The following is an 18,999-nucleotide window of genomic DNA, read 5'->3' as shown; positions in this document are numbered from 1 at the left end:
TTTGACATGCAGAATCTTTTTATTTTAAGTCAAAATAATTCCCCCTTTTGCAATTTCTGATTATTTTTAGGCTTAAAAAGTCTTTTAGTAATGAAATATTCACTTGTATTTTCTGCTTTTTTATAGCATAATGTTTCCAGAATTTCATCTGAGAGTGATTTGATGCATGGTACAACATAATGATGTAGATTTTCAAAGTAGTTAACCAGTTGTCCTAACATTGTAATCCATTCTTTTCTCTGATTTGTGCAGCCCTTTTCGTCATTTGCTATTTCTAGGCTGTTTTGTTCCATGTATCAGAAATTTGCAGCTGCACCATGCTATTTTAACTACTGTACCATGCAGTGATTTTTAATATTTTTATGAGTATTTTAACATTTGAAAAGCAGATTCTTTCTATACCCAATAAAGCTTTAATTTTAAATGATTGACATAATCTAAAACTTAAGTTTTTATAAATGGTTTTGCTTTGTGAATAGGTTGAAAAATAAAGGTTATACAAAATCTCATTTTCACCCGTCTCCTCTTGTCTTCCCCTCTTCCCTGTATCTGTCCCCTATATATGTTTCATTTTAATTAGTTTACTGTGTATTTTCCCAGAGTTTCTTTCCAGAGTTTCTTTATGTAATTACAAGTACATACAAGTATGTATCTTATTTTTTATTCGCTCCGTTCTGTGCTATGTGCTATGCTTTCATCATCCAGTATTCCTTGGAGACATTTTCATATTATTACGTAGAGAGTTTCTATACGTTTTCAAAAAACAATGCCTAGTGTATATGGATGTATCATTATTGATCGCTGTAGTTCTATTGATGGACACTTAGTTGTTTGAAAACTTGCTGTTTAGACATGCTGCATTGTCATTTAGAAATGTGTGTCTGTATAGCAGTAGAATAAACTCGTAGATAAGGGACTGCTGGGGTGAAAAGGTAAAGTCGTGTTATGTGGTAAATATCATCAGATTGTACCATTTTACGTTCTCAACAATAATGTGGAGAGTGCATATTTACATATCCTAAGAAATCATGTGGTTTCAGGATTTTGGATTTGTGCCAATTAGGTTAAAAATGTGTATTAATGTAGTTGAGCATCTTTCCATGTGCTTAAGGGCCATTTGTGTTTTTCTGTGAATTTGTCCAGTTATATCCTTTGCTCACTTTTTGTGTCTTGATCTCTCTTTTATACATTTTAAAATCTTTTAATTCAAGTTCTTATGAAATATTTAAAATTTCTAGGAACTTTAGTTTGTAATGTCAGTTGCAAATATTTTCTAGGTTTTTATTTTAAGTTTTGATTTTGCTCATTGTTATTGCCATGCATAAGTTTATGTTTTAAATGCCATTAAGAAGTTTATTTTTATAAGGATATATATTATATCCTTGACTTTGTTGTTGCTTTTTAAAATGGCTCTGTGTTTTAAATTGCAGTTAGAAAAGCCTTGTCCCTACTCCAGGGTTATAAAGGAATTTGCCTGTTTTCCTCTAGTGTGTTTATGCTGTTGGTTTTTTACATTTAAATATTTATTCTGTTTGGAGTTTGTCTTGGTGGATGGTGTGAGATAATGGATCCTACTTTGTATTTTCCAGGTGGCTACCCAAATCTCCCAGCACCATTTATTGAAAAATCCATCTCTTTACTGATTTGAGATAACCACCCTTGTCACCTATTAAATTAATTCCCATATTTATTGAAATCTATTTCTGGACCTTCTGTTTTGTTCCATTGGTCATTAATCTATCAACTTAGGGAGAAAGAATTACCTTTATGATGTGTGGCATCCTTCTATGCATAAAATAGTATGTCTTCCTTTTTTTGAGTCATTTTTTTGTGTTCTTCAGAAGTGTTGCATAGTTTTCTGAAAATAAATTTGTACATATTTCTCGTACGTCAGTTCCTGATATTTTTTTGTTACATATATGGGGTATGAAAACTTTGATGTTTCAGTATTAATTTTGCGCTAGTCCTTGAAGAATCTTAATATATATTTGAAGCTGTGGTTTCTCTGCTTTTGTTCTGTATACCCACTTTCCAGCAACAAAACTCTTTCTTAGAACTGAAAAAAAACGAGGTTATATATTCCAGGAGATAATTGAAATACTTTTGTGTTTGGTCCTCATGAACTTTGTTGGGACCATTTGTTTGGTGATTTTAAATTTAAAAAATTTCAATTGGAGCTTTATATCTCCAAGTGTAAGAATCAAGTTGCACTTGTTTTTTTTTAAACAAATTGTTTTAGTGTTTGTGACAACATTAATATTTATATATTAACTGGTTTACAACAGGGCTTAATTTTTTATGTAATTATCATACTGGTTGAAGGGCAGGTTTGCATTTTTGAAATAATGAAGAGTTGTACTCAGGAATTATTCTCTTTTTATTCATCCCTAACTTGGGGCTTAATTATTAGTAATAATTTCCATGTTAATTTATGTGAATTAAGTTTTTTTTTTAGTACCTACACATTATACATTGCATTCGTTTCACCACCCTGTAATAGCTTTTTATGAGCCAATTTTAAAAATATTTTATTACAAACATTTCTAAACAGACATTACGTTGAAATAATTTTGCAGAGAACTTTCATATAGCTACCAGCTAGATGCTATCTAACATTTTACTAAAATTTGCTTCATCACGTGTATTCTTCTGTCCATCTCTCTATCCATATTCATGAGCCTATTTTAAAATGAGGTAAATATTTAAAATCAAGAAATTCTTGGGTATCTGGGAAGTCATCTAATTGCTTAATAGGTGCTTATAGGTTATAGGAAGTAGCCAAGTAATTGTAGTGAATATTCTAAGGAAGAATTAAATTCGCTGTGTGACTATCCTCTTGGCCTTTAGTTCTGCCATGCACCCTATTTCCCAAAAGAGTACAAATTCTGTTTCTTAACAACAAGTCTTTTTAGAGCAGTTACTTAGCGTGGGAATTGCTAGGTGGTTCCAGTCTTTGTTGTGCGTATTTTTGATTTCATAGTCCAAAGCCTTCCATCTAGCCAGCACCTTCCATCTAGGTCTGCTTCGAGTTCTGTTTATTGTTAGAATTTTAGGCTAACCGATAATAAACATCACACTTTTCATGTCTTCCAAGTGTCCTGGTTAAAAGAGGAATTTCATATTAGCGGCATTGTGTACTGAAGAGGGGAAACTCGAAATGTCTTAAGATTCTTAAAATGCTTAATTGGTTTTTTCTTGCCCCTAGAACAGTTGAATATTTTATAAATTTCATAAGATAATAATAATTTATATGATTGAATGAAAATTTTATTCTCTTACATTTGTTTTCTTGGAAACAAAATTTTTAATTTTTAGTCTTTATTAGGAATTTTTTTTTGAACAAACCAGCAGATATTGAAAGACTTAACAATAGTTTAATACAAAGGTAATGTGCAGTTTCTTCCAATAGTTACATCTTGGAAAACTATAGTACAACATCACAGCTCAGATACCGACATTGATACAGTCAAGATACAGATCTGTCACCACAAGGATCCTCATGTTGCCGTTTTATAGCTACACTCCCTTCCTGACCCTTCCCCACCAGCCTCTCCTCATCCCCCTGGAATCTACTGATATGTTCCCCCTTGCTATAATTTTGTCATTTCAAGAATGTTGTGTAAATGAACTCGTACAATCATTTTAGGATTGGCTTTCTTTCACTTGCATGGTTCTCTGGAGATTTATCCAGATTGTTGGGTGTGTCAATAGTTTATTCCTTTTTGTGGCTGACTGCTGTTTCATAGTATATAGATGTATCACAGTGGGTTTAACTGTTTTCCCAGTGAAGGACATCTGTGTTGTTTCCAGTGTTTAGCTGTTACAAATAAATTCATGTATGGGGTGAGGGTGGGGGCGGAAGTAACGTGCATTAATTACCTCATTTTCATATATTCCTTTTAATGACCATATTTCTCAAAAGTTTTAACCTTTTATGATAAATTATACACTTTTATGAAAATTCATTGAGTTGTATGCTTTTGTACTTTTCTGTATGTATGTTTTTATTTCAATAAAACATTTACTTAAAAATAATAAGACATGTTTTTTTTTTCCCTCTGGGGTTTACTTAGGTTGGATTCAGATACCGAGGACATAGTACTTCCTCAGAAAGAAGACAGAATTTGCAAAAGAGACAAGATAATAAGCATTTAAACCCCAGTCAGTCTCACAGAGGCGACCCAAATTCTGAGTCTTTATATTTGGAGGTATTTTTTCAAACTCTTTTTGTAAACTGTTATAGCAAATGTTCCCATTAAGATACTAATTTTCTTACATTATGGTAAGTACTTTTTATGTTTTAACATGTGACTATAATTAGATTATAAATTACTTGGAAGTATTGACTCATTTTTGTCTTGGTTATCTATAGTTAATCTAACATTAACTTCATTAATTTCACTTTTATAAATTTTGTCATGAGTATCATTTTGAGGTAACTTGTATCAAGTAGTAACATATATTTCACCTAGTACGTATATTTTATGTATACGTAGTTTATGTATATTTCACCTAGTGTAAAACTTTCTCTGTAATTTTTCTTTCTATTGTTCAGTCTGTTTGTTAAGTTTTTCATGTTTGAGTAGTTCAGTCTTGTTAATTTCAGTTGCTAGCCAGGGGAGTCTTGGAGAAGGAAGAAAAAAGTTCATTTTACTTTCTCTAACAGGCAGGCAAGTTTATATTCTAATTGCAGTGTTTCTATTGTTTATTCATCTAACTGCCTCTTGTTTGGGATCTATTTATATGTGGAAAATAAGGTGCTCTGAACGATACATTAAGGTGAATAAACATACTCTCCTTAGGGAAGTTGCTGTGTAGAGGACTAATATGGACGTGGACGCGCCTAAATACTTGATTGAGTGTTTGGAGTTGAAAGGAGAAACAAATCCCTTTGGATTTTGGGCAGCATAGGGATAACATTTGGAATAGATTTTAAAGAATGAGTAGGATTTGGTTGTGTCAAGATGGTAAACAGCATCCCAGGTACCTCACTTGAGTAACTCACTTTTATTGGATAATAGTTTCATAAAATACCATGTTTCCCCCAAAAGAAGACCTAGCTGCACAATCAGCTCTAATGTGTCTTTTGGAGGAAAAATTAATATAAGACCCGGTTTTATTTTACTATAATATAAGACCGGGTCTTACATAATAGAATATAATATAGCATGGTGTGGCGTGGCGTGGCACCGGGTCTTATATTAAGTTTTGCTCCAAAAGACATTAGAGCCGATTGTCCTGGTACGTCTTATTTTCGGGGAAACAGGGTTACGTTAGTAGATGGAGATTAAACTGGAAAACACATTTGAGCCCAGAGGCTAGAGATGAACATTATATTAGATACGCTTAGTAATTGACCTAAAAGACTTGACAGTGCATCTCAATTATTCTATCAGGAACAATACGTGTGGCAGATTTGTTATTTGCACTTAAGCATATTATTGGTTCCATACTAACATTTAGTTAAAGATATTAGATATAATTTTCAATGTAAAGGAAGATATTGGTTAAGAACTTACTTTGAATAGGAAAATTTTTATTTATTTATTTATTTATTTATTTATTTACTTACTTACTTACTTACTTATTTTTTATATTGGGGAACAGTGTGTTTCTCCAGGGCCCATCAGCTCCAAGTCATTGTCCTTCAGTCTAGTTGTGGAGGGCGCAGCTCACTGGCCCATGTGGGAATCGAACCAGCAACTGTGTTGTTCAGAGCTCGCTCTCTAACCAACTGAGCCATCCGGCTGCCCCTTTAATTTTTATTTTTTAACTTTTAACCTATTGACAGGTGTGTGTAGTAATGCAAGATGGACTATATTAATGAAATTCATATTATGCCATCTGTTTAAAATGTTTTCCAGATTATCTGAAATGTGATAATATCCTTTTTAAATTTCTTTTCTATTAGGGTAGAATTTATTAATAAAAATTGAACAGGGATGCAGAAATCAAAAGGGTGGGTATGTGTTGCTATGCCCCCATCCTTGAACAATTAAATTAGCAACGTTTTAGCATGTGAGAATGAGATTTCCTTTTGAAGTCTAACTTTAAATAGTTTAATATTAGAACTAAAAAAATTAATGCCCCCGTATTTCATTACTCTTGAGCATTATAAAAAGTTTTTAAGAGTTTATTTCTTTGAACTATGTTTTTACTTAAAATGTGAAACTGTTTCAGGATGAAGATGGGTTTCGAGAACTAAATGAGAATGGAAATGCTAAAGAAGAGAATATTCAACAGAAACTTTCTTCAAAAGTAGTAAGTGACTTTAAAAAGATAAGCAAAATATTTAAACATCTTTTGAACTATGGCTGTTGAAAAGCAATATGATAGGTATGTATAAAGACACAGGGCAGAATAGTATAGAAGAAATGGTGCATTTAGTAGTTTGTTTTCTTTTCAACATAGCCAGAACAGCGATACTCTCCTATGAAATCCATAGTTTCATGACAGACAAGAAAATACCATTAATTAAATGACATCGTACAATATACAGTCCATACTAACACTTCCCCAGTTGTTGCAAAACTTTACTTTGGAGTTATTTTATTTTGTTTTCAGTCTGAGGTGCAGACAAACATCACCTTTTGCATTACGCTGTTTTGTCTATTATTTCCCCCACTGTCTCACCCTGTTCTTTATGACACTGAATTCTTTGAAGAGTCTAGTCCAGTTATACTGTATAACATCCCACATTCTGGATTATCTTTCCTTACGATTAGATTTTCATGGAATCACTGACAGATGTTTTTCTCTGGTTATCATAGTTGGATGATTTACCTGAAAACTCACCAATCAATATAGTTCAGACTCCAATTCCTATTACAACCTCAGTTCCTAAACGTGCAAAAAGTCAGAAGAAGAAAGCTTTAGCAGCAGCCCTTGCCACAGCTCAAGAATATTCAGAAATAAGTATGGAGCAAAAGAAATTACAGGTATATTGCTTTTTGTGAACAAATGTAATCATTTATTTGGTAGGTTTGGGGGGATGGATAGGAGTGACAAATACAATCATCTTAAATTGCCACACTTACATACTAAAACAAAAAATAAATGTTTTCTTATTTACCTTGTAGGAAGCTTTATCAAAGGCAGCTGGAAAAAAGAATAAAACACCTGTGCAGCTAGATTTGGGGGACATGTTAGCAGCTCTGGAAAAACAACAACAAGCCATGAAAGCACGGCAAATAACTAATACCAGACCTCTGTCATATACAGGTGATATCGTTAGTCTGAGCAATTTGCTATTTGGCTTTGGTAATATATTTTGGATATTATTAGTCTAAATTATATAAATCTAAAAAACTCCAGAGTGTATTCACCAGCTCCTTTCCTGCTACCCTAGTAGCCCCATATTGTACTACACTGTATGTAGTAGCCTCCTAACTATCCCCTACCTTTCTTTCTCCCTAAGCCCAGTCTGTTTTACAAGGAGTGATCTTTTGAAATATAAGCTGGATTATATCACTCCACTGCTCAGAACTCTGCAGTAACTTTTCGTCTCACTTGGAGTAAAGCCAGAGTCCTGCTAGGGCCATATCTTAGCTGATCCTGTTACCTTTTTGCCCTCATCACCATCCTCTCCTGGCACATACTCTGCGGCCATCTTAGCCCCCTCACTGTCCCCACACGCACCCAGCGTGCTCCTAGCTGTGTCTCTGTGCTTGCTATTTCCTTTTCCTGAAACTCTCTTTCCTCAGATACCAGTATAGTTTGTTTCCTCAGGTCCTCAGGTCTGTGTTCCATTGTCAGTTGATGTACATTTTGAACCAATCAATTTTTTTTCTTCAAAGGTTGAAATAAGAATCATAAGTAATTTGGCTCTATAACTATCAAATTACCCAGTTTAAAACCAAATGGGAAACATGGGAGTTTTGATCAAATTGTGTGTGTGTGTGTGTGTGTGTGTGTGTGTGTGTGTGTGTGTTTATTTGAGTGAGAGAGAAAGAGGGAGGGAAGGAGGGAGAGGGAAAGAGAGGGAGAGCATGATCTGGCTTTCTACTGAAACACTAATTTATATTTTAGCAAACCTTGTCAAATTTAGAGCTCAGCAGCTCTGATGTGGTCCCTCATTTCTTTGATAGTCTATGTTTTAGACGATGAGGAATAAAATAAAGGGACGGTAAAGGCACCCAACCAAAACACACTGATGTTGAGAGGCAAAATTTAATTTTCTGTTTCTTTGTAAAGGGTCTATTTTTAGATGAAAAGATAACTGTATGACTTTAATACTATGGGCAAAATGTTTAAAATCTATGGGCAGTAATCCATCCAGTTTGAAACTTAGCTTTGAGTAACTATTAGTAAACATAATACTGAATGCATACTAAGCTTTCGAGTTGCATGTTGTTGAGCTGGGGAGAGCCCTCACTAAGTAAAGGACTGCGGGGAATGGGGCTGAGCAGTGCTCGGGACGTGGTGTGGCCTAATGGCTACAAGCAGGGACTGGAGTTTGAATCCTGTTCTTTCATCTGTTTCCTTGGCAAGTCATTAAACCTTCCTGTGCTTCAATTTCCTCACATTAAAATGGAAGTAATGATAGTATCTGCTTCAGGATTGTTTTGAATAAATGAGATGATACATGTAAAGTGCTTAGAAGAGTATCAGAGTTATAATCGTGCAATAAATGTTAATTATTATGGAGAAGAGATTATTAATCTGTGATACTTCAAATGACTTATTGTTACAAGTTTGATTCATTTAGCAAGTGTTAATAGATACAATTATAAATATCTACATGCAAAGCATGATGTCAGGAACTGTGGAATTACAGATAATGATTAAGATATACCTGTGGAAAGAAGTTTATATTCTAGTCACAGAAAAAGTTGCACACAAATAACTAATAAAAAGCAGTGCCTTAGGAAAGATACCAGCAAAGTTTTATGAACTTGTAGAAGAGAGAGTGATTTATATCAACAGGGAGGTATGGGGAGAATGTTACAAATGACTTCATATATGATAGCATTTGGACTGGGCTTTGAAGGGGGGTAGGATTCTAGGCTGATAGAAATGAGATTAACTTGTAGCCTAGCATCCGTGTTTAAATTGGAAAATGTTGATTACAAAGAAACCAACTTCCTTAGCAAGTCCAACAAGGATGAGATGATAGAAATGCGAAAGGATTGTAAGGAATTGGTAGGGTTGTTTTTTTTTTTTTTTGGTTTTGGTTTTTGTTTACTGATGAAATGTGGAAACAGATCAAAGATGACTGAACTCACTGGCTTGCAGGACTGTGGTTGTGAGGGCGATGGTGATGCCTAACAAAATGAGGGTCATGGGAGAATTTTGCTGGGAAGAACAGACTCTGGCCTGTTGTGTATGAAATGCTAGTTAGGGTGATCCTGGTGGTTCCTATTTAACTTACAGTTGTGTATATGCAGTTTAGGTTAGAAGTCAGTGAGTTTCAAATAGAGAGGATTGTTGTAGCAGTAGAAATACATAAGATTGTCAGGGAGAGAGAAGTTAGGAAAAAGATGTTCCAGGATAAAGCCTTGTGGAATGCTCAGATTCAGAAAACCAGAAAAATAGGTTTGAGAAAGAGTAAGAAAAGTAGGAGAATGTAATGTCACAGAAAGCGAGGGTAGAGTGTTGGGGAAGAGGATATGGTCTTTGGTATCAAATACTGGGGAAAAAACAAACAAGAACGAGAATAGAACGAAGACTCCAAGAATTAAATTCGGCAACGGCAAGGTTTTATGTGATCTTGACAGTAGCAGTTTCAAGAGAGTGGGTAGGGCAGAGGCCAGATTGTAATGATTTGGGAATTGGTGATGAAAAACATATTCTTAAGAATTTTAACAGGGAAGGGAAGGGGAGTGATGGTACCTTAGTTTGAGGGGAAGCCAGTCAAGGGAAAGGTTTTATTGATTTGCCTGTTTTGGGTTTTTTCATTCATTCATTTATTTCCCCTTTCTTTGGCCTCCCCTCTCCCCCACTCCAGTTCAAGTCGTTGTTTCTCGGTCTAGTTGTGTAGGACACAGCTCCCTGGCCCGTGCTGGTATTAGGAGCCTTGTCCGCGGCCCCCCCCACCCCCCACCCCCGTCTGTCCCCAGCCAGTCATCGGTCGGCAGCAGCTCATGGCAGCTCACGGCAGTCCCACTCCAGGGTGAACCATGGGAATAGAACCTGCGACTGCGACATGGGCATTAGGAGCATGGTGCTCCATTAGGTAGAAGAGATTTTAGCTTCTCCTTGGGAGTTAGGGAAAAAGAGGGTATTAAGGAGGAACTTGAAAGATGCCGGATGAAAGGAGTGATCCTCAAGGAATTAATCCTGAAATGGGATTAAGAGCAGAGGTGATTGGTGAGCCTTGGACAGGAGTAAGGATGCCTGCCACCCCCTCTCAGGTGGCTTGTAAATCTATATTGGATAGCATCTTCTTAGCATCTTCTGAGGGAAGTAGCAGGAAAAGCTCTTCTCCTAGAGGGAAACTGAGATGAGCGGTTTGGGATTGCTAAAGGATTTGGGGGTAGCCACTGGAGAATGAGGGGATTAGGCATAAAAGAATTGCTTTAATAGTACTGAGAATGCGGCTGGGAGTGGGGGTGGAAATCATCATTCTTTACTGACAGACTGAAGTGTGGAGAGGAGTAATAGACTAGACTACAGAGAAGGGTGATTATTATGTAAGACAGGAGTTAGAAGCAATAAGTAGAGGTGCAGAGTTTTGAAATTTCAGAGGTAGAATGGTTCTGATTGGAGACCAGTTCCAAGGAATTGCTGCAGTAGAATAGTACTAATTTACATATCCCTACTTTGGATTGCTAAATTAGTTAATTGCATTGGCTTTGTCTTTTTTTTTTTTAGGAGGCTGAAAAAATGGGTAAAAGCTGTGTCTGAGCGGGTATTGCATGGCTATGTACTGCTCCAACAATTTGATGTCTATTTTTCCACAAGAGGATGTTCTTGTTTTCATAGATTTATCATTAGAGAATTTGAAAGTATGAGGAGTTGGCCGTAATAGTAAAAACTAATGTTCTTGTTTGTTTGTAGTGGTCACTGCAGCTTCTTTTCACACTAAAGACTCTACTAACAGAAAACCTTTAACCAAAAGTCAGCCCTGTTTGACATCCTTTAATTCTTTGGACATCACTTCCTCTAAAGCAAAAAAAGGAAAAGAGAAGGAAATTGCAAAATTAAAACGGCCCACAGCACTTAAAAAGGTAAACCAGAATCTGGGATGTCTGTTTTACAAGATAAATAAGGCTTTAAATCTGTTTTGCAAATGTAGTTGGGGCGTTTTAGCCAACAGATTATTGTGAAGTGTTCAGAGGTGTCATCATAAAGATGATGGGGACATTGTCAGCATTATGACCATCTTTTTGTGTTGAACAAAGCCCTGGAGAATGAATTTTTTCTATAAGATTTTTTTTTAAAAAGTTAAACATTTAGCATCCAAAAATATCAGACCTTGGACTCAGAAGCCCTGGATTTGACTACTAACTTCAGCTCTTATGTAGTTTTAGGCAAATCTTTCTTACCCTCATCTTCCTCTTCTGTAAGTTGGGGGTAATATCTGCTCTGTTTAACTCAGTATTGTTATTATAAGGAGGAGCAGAATTGAGGTAATCCATGTCCAAATAGTAGAAAACTGCAAAATGTAAATCTAATGTAACTATATGACCTGCTTTCCAAACTTTATTTTATCCATTTGGCGAAATTAGTTTGTCAGCCAGGATTTAAAGGATGAAGCAGACGTGATTTTAGAGCTGTAGTATTATATAGCATAATTGCCTCCCTTTATTTTGGCTACAATGCTGCCTTCTACTGCAGTACTTAAAATTACATTTACCTTTTTTGCCAGTCAGGTTCTATGTAGCCAACTAAACACGTAGCCAACCAAAATCTTCATGTCCATTTTTAAGTGAACTACTGTACCTGTGTAATAGTGACCATTTTAATCATTAGTACATACTTAAAGAGTGATCAGTAATTAAAGACTGGTAATGACTTTTAGGTTATTTTGAAAGAAAGAGAGGAAAAGAAGGGCCGTTTAACTGTGGACCACAATCTTTTGGGATCTGAGGAACCAATAGAAATGCACTTAGATTTTATTGATGATTTGCCACAGGAGATTGTTTCCCAGGAAGGTAAGATCACCTCTTTCCCCCTTCTTCTCATGGAATGCTTTAGAGTATTTTAATTGCTAGGGAAGCCATCATTCATTATTCTCCTAATTGGATCTAAATTTGTTTAGTTTTGAGAGTGCTGCTTTTATTTCTTTTGAAGATGCTTCTGTAGGGAGATATTTAAAAGGAAGCGGCAGTGTTATGTGGTAGGTCGATGGCATTTTTGAGACTTAAATCCTGAATTTGTTGTAAACCCTCATAATTATGATCTCACCAATGCATCCTCTATAACTGTTGTAGTTCTTTTCATTTGTCTTCTTTTATATCTAGAACACTATTGTCTCTCTTCGCAGGACTAATTTTCTTTAAAGAGTATTTTTCTTGATTTCCTTTCTTGGTTTTATGGAATTAATACATATGACACAATGAGTAGAGAAGTATACAGTCTGTTGTAGTGCAGAGTCCAGTTGGTCAATAAGATTCAGTCCCATTCAGTAGCCATCATATCAAGATTCTAACTGTGACCACAGCAAAACTATAGAGTCCTTGTAACATAATACTGCTATGGAAGAAAGACTTTAAGAGAGATCAGGCTAGGTCCCTTTTTCTGCTGGTGTAGAGTATTTATTCCTCAACTTTCTTTAAAGCATTTCCATCTGATTTATATGTAGATTAAGTAGTAGTGTTCCATTGTGTTTAGAAAAATGAGTTTATTTCTAAGGATTGTTCAGCTAGGACATACTTGGCTCCCCTTTACTCTCAATTACATACCATTCTCTTTGTATTTGGGAGTAATTATCCATCTATTCATTCAGAAGTTGTTTACTGAACACTATCATATGGGGGTGAGAAGGTCGGAAAATGTAATAAAGATATATAGTTGACTGGTCCTGCTATATAAAAAGCTTATAATCTCGTAGTGAGATAAGCTATGTGTGTAACCACTAATTAATGGACTGGATATACAAATACTAACTCATTTCCTTAGTTTAGCTGTTTCAGAAAGAAGCAGTAACTTAAGGAGGCAGTTGAGAGATGGGATCTAATGTGGCTGCCTGAGCACAGAAGTGAAGACCAAATGAGAAAGAAATGGGTGGTGCTTGGAGAATCAGGAGTGGTGTAGAGAAAATCAGTGAGGTAGAATTCATCATTGCCAGTAGCAATGGTAATTTTTAGGCAGTTAAAAGCGATTTCTAAGAAATAAGTGGAAAAATAGAGATGAAGGAAGTGGGTAATATGATCTTATGGTATAGAAGTTAATACCTTTGTTTTTCAATTTAAATCTTCTAGGAATACATGCTTTAGATAATTTGGCCTTCTCTCATCTCTTCTGTGGCGACTTGTAGGCTGTGCTTGATTTTTAAGAGTATATTTTAAGAGATAATAGGAAGATTTCATTTTGTAGTATATGAGAAATGTCTATTTGTAATATGAACACTGTCCAACTTGTTAGCTTCTGGAGAATTCCAAAGTGATACAAAAGACACCTACCATTCTAAATTGTGTTGATTAATGTAGAGCTTTTCAGCATTTGAAATTTCTAAATTTTTCCCCTCACCTCACATCTCCACAGATACTGGACTGAGCATGCCCAGTGATACTTCACTCTCTCCCGCAAGTCAGAACTCTCCGTACTGTATGACACCTGTGTCACAAGGCTCTCCAGCTAGTTCTGGAATAGGCAGTCCAATGGCATCTTCAACAATAACCAAAATCCACAGCAAAAGATTTAGAGAGTAAGTTTTAGTCTCATTATTGAGGTTGAATAGTTTAAGTACCTCGATTGTAGTTCTGAATAGAGTATTGTCATTATTACTTGGTGGGTTGAGCAGACAAAGACACTGAAGATCTTTCAGTTGTTCTTTGATTTTTGTTTAACAGTTTGTTCTATTATGTTTAAAGCATTTGCCTTCTGTCAGCTATCAGTGTTCACGTGAAAGTGATTTGTCAGTAAATATATTCTTTTTATATTAGATATTGTTCATGACTTGGAAATTTGACTTCTTACATCTTGTATATAAAATGCTGTACTATGAAGTTTTCCCTCTCCAAATGCTTTTGCTTTTTTGTTTATATTATTGACCCTTCAAAAAACTTCTCTAACCAATTAATACCAAGTTTCTCAGACCCTGTTACATGAAGAGAACTTATTACATAAAGCTCTTCTTTTTTGAGTAGATATTTCTATGTTTTAAATTGCCCGTCTGTGAGTAACTTTGAATTAACAGTTTTTGCTGTGAAGGATTTTAAGATTTTAACATTTGTGTAGATGGATTAATTTTACCTTTAACAATGACATATGAAGGAATTCCAGGGTGAAAGTAAAATCTGTGTGAATCCAAACGGCATCGGTTTGTTCTGTTCCTTTTCTTAATGCTATTGCTTTTGAGTAAATAATTTGTGCCTAGATTTGGGAAGTTAATTAAATGTCAAATAACAGATGTGGAGCAAAGGAAACACTTGGAGAATAAAATGTTACATATGTATGAAATAAACAGCTTAAAGAAAAGCTGTGAAGAAATTTACCTTTTTTTTAACTTCTTAAATTTATTTAAGTGTGTTTTTCCAGGACCCATCAGCTCCAAATCAAGTAGTTGTTTGAATGTAGTTGTGGAGGGCGCAGCTCACAGTGGCCCATGTGGGGATCGAACCAGGAACCTTGTGGTTAAGAGCACTGCGCTCTAACCAACTGAGCTATATGGCTGCCGGAAAATTACATTTTTGATGTTCTCTGATTGCATTCTTTAATTTTGCATACTTTAAATATGCTAGTTAGTCTTTCCTCAATCTGTCCAGTTATATCTTCTGTTCTGAAGTAGTGTCATACTTATGTAAATATTTTTTTAAATCAACGTAAAAATTCCCAAGCAGAACTTTTTTTTTTTTTTTTCACCAAAAAAAAGAGCAGGCCTAGATTTTTCCACTATATAATGTAATTTAGAAGTGAAAATTTGCTTGCCTTGTTATTCCTAGATTAGAAATTATACCAATTCTCCTTGTTAAGTACTTGCTGCTTATGGTAGAGATTAGGAATGAGAACTAGAAAAGTAGAGTATATAAGAGTACGTAAACTTGAATGACTTCCTTATCTCTGAAATAGCTATAGTGGCCTTAAACTTATTTCCTTTCTGTTTTTGTATTATAGCCATACGTATCACAAAGAGCCTCATTCGGTTGCTTTGCCTGATATTAGGTTGGTGCAAAAGTAATTACAGTTTAAAAGGTTAAAAACAATTGCCCGGCCGGCCTGGTGGCTCAGGAGGTTAGCGCTCCATCTTCCTAACTCCGAAGGCTGCCCGTTCAATTCCCACATGGGCCAGTGGGCTCTCAACCACAAGGTTGCTGGTTCAATTCCTTGAGTCCTGCAAGGGATGGTGGGCTGCACCCCTGCAACTAAAATTGAACAGGGCACCTTGAGCTGAGCTGCCGCTGAGCTCCCAGATGGCTCAGTTGGTTGGAATGCGTCCTCTCAACCGCAAGGTTGCAGGTTCGACTCCCGCAAGGGATGGTGGGCTGCACCCCCTGCAACTAGCAACGGCAACTGGACCTGGAGCTGAGCTGCGCCCTCCACAACTAAGACTGAAAGGACAACAACTTGACTTGGGGAAAAAAAAAGTCCTGGAAGTATACACTGTTCCCCAATAAAAGTCCTGTTCCCCTTCCCCAATAAAATCTAAAAAAAAAAAAAATAATAATAATAATAATAATAATTGCAAAAACCACAGTTACTTTTGCACCAATCTAATATGTCTTGGCTTCAATTTAATTGCTGAATTCATTCTCCATAGACATAGATTTTTGGAGTTAGGGGACCATTGAGACCATCTCACTTAACTTCTTATCTTTATGGTTGAGGAAGCTAATGCCCAGAGATGGTGACTTACCCAAGCATGGAGGATGAATTGTTGGTATTAGGGCATTCAGTTAGCATCTGCAAAGTTATATTCCTTTCCTGCTGGAAGTGTCTTTAATATTCATTGAAATGAAAACTCTGTATCTCCTTACCAAAAGCTTTATCTCTAATAGCATTTTTTATCTAATAGCAGGCTAACATTTCATTTATATCCTTAGGCATTTCATAATTGGGAGTTTGGATAGTACTTCCCTGAGGCTGACCTATCCTTTACATAAAAGCCAGCCTGTTGTAATTCAGAAAAACTCTTCTGTTTTTCTAATTGACTAAAGGAATAAGAGATTCAAAGTCTTGATTTTTTTTTTTTAAATGAAAACCTCTTACTGGATCTATTTTTTCCCTAAATTTATAATTCTAGAAAAGTAAATTAGAATGGACTTAACTTATTTTTGGTTTCCTTTGTAGGTATTGTAATCAGGTTCTTTGTAAAGAGATTGATGAATGTGTGACTCTTCTTCTTCAAGAGCTTGTCAGTTTCCAGGAACGCATCTACCAAAAGGATCCTGTAAGAGCCAAAGCAAGGAGACGCCTGGTTATGGGCCTAAGGGAAGTTACGAAACATATGAAGTTAAACAAGATCAAGTGTGTTATAATTTCTCCAAATTGTGAAAAAATCCAGTCAAAAGGTATGAACATTTTACTTTTGAAGTGTTTTGATATTTATTTAGCATAATTGTAGGATATACAGTGAATTTTAAAGTGTCAATCTTAGCAGAGTATCGGTAAAACAATATTGAGAGCATGAGGAAAGAAAATGAAACCTTTCAGTACCTGAAATTAAGTAATAAAATTGAGATTGGATTGTAAAGAAAATCCTCATCTGTGAACACTAGTGACAGATTTAGGTTGGCCCGATCAAGTGTGCCTTCTGTTGTAATCAGAGTGGGGACTAATAAGAGTGCTTTCTTTACTTTACCTTTGCAAATATATTCTATTTTTCACACTTTTATATTACCTTTCTTTGATGGCCTTCTTCTCTTAAAAAGAATTAAGAAAAAGATAAAGGTCTCTTTTTCCTGCTTATGGTGGAGCTTTGTCCCTCAGAGAAGCGTAGTTACATATAGAGTATCTCGGGTGAGCTGGCTCGCAAGTACTTTATCCTGTGTCTTGCACACTTCCTTGTCCTTCCATGAAGGGGAGGCCCTTCAGGTGATTGGAGTAGACAGTTACATCAAGTAGCAGTAGCAGGCATAGTCTCCATAGGAGAGAAATACCAAAAATACCAGTAATGTATAATCTTACTAAATGTGATAGGTTGCTACTTGAGCTGAGAGATTGGATAAAGCAATCAGCCACTATTAACAATTTTAATGAATTTTTTGTAACAAATATTTATTATTTTGAAATTTCTCTCCTGCTATGCTAATCCCTATGGAGAGACAAAAATACTAGCATTGAAGGAATTTGGAATTTAATTGGGGAAAAAGAAAATATGTACATATATCCACATGTAATGCAAATTCAAATAGGAAAATGTGGCCTAAGAAAATGTGTGGCATTCACAGAATCCTTTGCTCCTGTTTTATGCTTTAGCTAAAGTAGCTCCATTTTGGAAATAACTAAATTAAAACCTCTACGTGGATTTACTTTCTCAGGTGGCCTGGATGAGGCTCTCTATAATGTTATCGCCATGGCACGGGAACAAGAAATTCCTTTTGTGTTTGCCCTTGGAAGAAAAGCTCTAGGACGCTGTGTGAACAAGCTAGTTCCTGTTAGTGTAGTGGGAATCTTCAACTACTCTGGTGCTGAGGTAAGGCTTTAGAAGACATATACTCCCTCACTTCCCCCCACCCCGCCCCCAAATACTACATTTTCTGTTGACACATGCCAGTGTTGTGTTTAAGCATTTGAAGAAGTGAGATGATGACTCTCCAAGAATGAGTGGAAAATTCTTGGGTACTATGTTTCCTTTTTTAGTGTTTAACCTTTACGTAAGTTGGTTAACTTATGTTAATTTTATATAAGTTAATTGTACAGCATTTTGAAAAAAATTTTAGCTCCCATTTCTATCAGTGTTTTTTTTTCTTCCGGGTTCAACTGTGTAGTACTTGATAATTTATTTAATTGCTGGGTAAAGGTTATCTGATGTATACAATGTAAAATAATTTTCTTCAGTCTCTATGTTGGGTATATTTTGTGCTACTAAGAATCAAGAGAAAAGAATCCTTTAATTGGAGAGGCTTTTTCTTTAGAAAGTAAAGTTCCTAAACCAGTTGTCAGAGTAATTCTGCACGCATGATACCTTCGTCTTCCTCTTGCAATCAGCTAATACAATATCCTTTCCTGTCTAGTCATTGTGTTTGCATACCCCCATCCCCCTATCCATTCAGTTTCTCCCCGATCACCCATGAAGTTATCCACATACTCACCTACTCTTTATGAGTATATAATTAATATTTTGCTCCCACAGTAGCCTATGTTTTTCTCGATTACACATATGCCTTGCTGTAGTTGATGTATTTCTTCCCCCTTAACTGTGAATTCCTTCAGGGCAGGCCCCTTGTCTTTGTTTCCCTGGCACCTTTCACATTACTTGAGCATCAGTAGGCGATAAATGTTTGTTTAATAAATTCTGTGGTCAATGTATATCTGCCTGCCGTGTTAAACGACAAGTGAGAATTTGGGTGATAAATACCCCTGTGAGAAAGAAGGGTCATATATAAGACACCTGATAAAAATGTACTCCTTTTTTGTTCACTGTTAGAGTTTAAGGAACATGAGTGAGATCAGGGTCAGGAAAAGACATGTTTGTTTTTAATTGTATTGACTTCCTACTGAATTATACGTATCAGGTTATTTGTATGCTTGTCAGTTTTGTGTGTAGATTGTTTTACTTGCCCTCTAACGTTTTTAGGTACGTAAGTTATTGTTTAAACCAAAACACACTGTTAAAATGGAGGTAAAGGAAATACTGATATATTATCGAGTGGATCCATTCACAGTAATGTTTCCTTAGTTATTTTGCCACCTGATAAAACTAACCTTTGAAGTAAGTAAGCTTCCTGTCCTTAC

The 18,999-nt window shown here is 35.7% G+C and overlaps 1 protein-coding gene across 2 annotated transcripts in view; it reads left to right on the top strand.

The window, feature by feature from the left end:
• Positions 1-18,999, top strand: part of SECISBP2L (SECIS binding protein 2 like) — a 50,108-nt gene that overhangs the window by 18,394 nt on the left and 12,715 nt on the right. Inside the window, exons 8-16 of one of the 2 annotated variants that reach the window (XM_019730681.3) lie at positions 4,074-4,208; positions 6,181-6,261; positions 6,771-6,938; positions 7,080-7,221; positions 10,999-11,168; positions 11,963-12,095; positions 13,648-13,810; positions 16,393-16,613; positions 17,583-17,737. In XM_019730681.3, the coding sequence (XP_019586240.3) occupies positions 4,074-4,208; positions 6,181-6,261; positions 6,771-6,938; positions 7,080-7,221; positions 10,999-11,168; positions 11,963-12,095; positions 13,648-13,810; positions 16,393-16,613; positions 17,583-17,737 (1,368 nt within the window). The remainder of the gene's footprint in view (positions 1-4,073; positions 4,209-6,180; positions 6,262-6,770; positions 6,939-7,079; positions 7,222-10,998; positions 11,169-11,962; positions 12,096-13,647; positions 13,811-16,392; positions 16,614-17,582; positions 17,738-18,999) is intronic. The other variant, XM_019730682.3, reaches the window with a different exon arrangement.

Source organism: Rhinolophus sinicus, chromosome 3, assembly GCF_057876585.1.
Source record: "Rhinolophus sinicus isolate RSI-liver-muscle chromosome 3, RSI-T2T, whole genome shotgun sequence".
In the NCBI taxonomy this organism is placed as follows: Eukaryota; Metazoa; Chordata; class Mammalia; order Chiroptera; family Rhinolophidae; genus Rhinolophus; species Rhinolophus sinicus.
The sequence above is the reverse complement of the archived record's forward strand: the minus strand, read 5'-3'. Positions and strand labels throughout refer to the sequence as shown.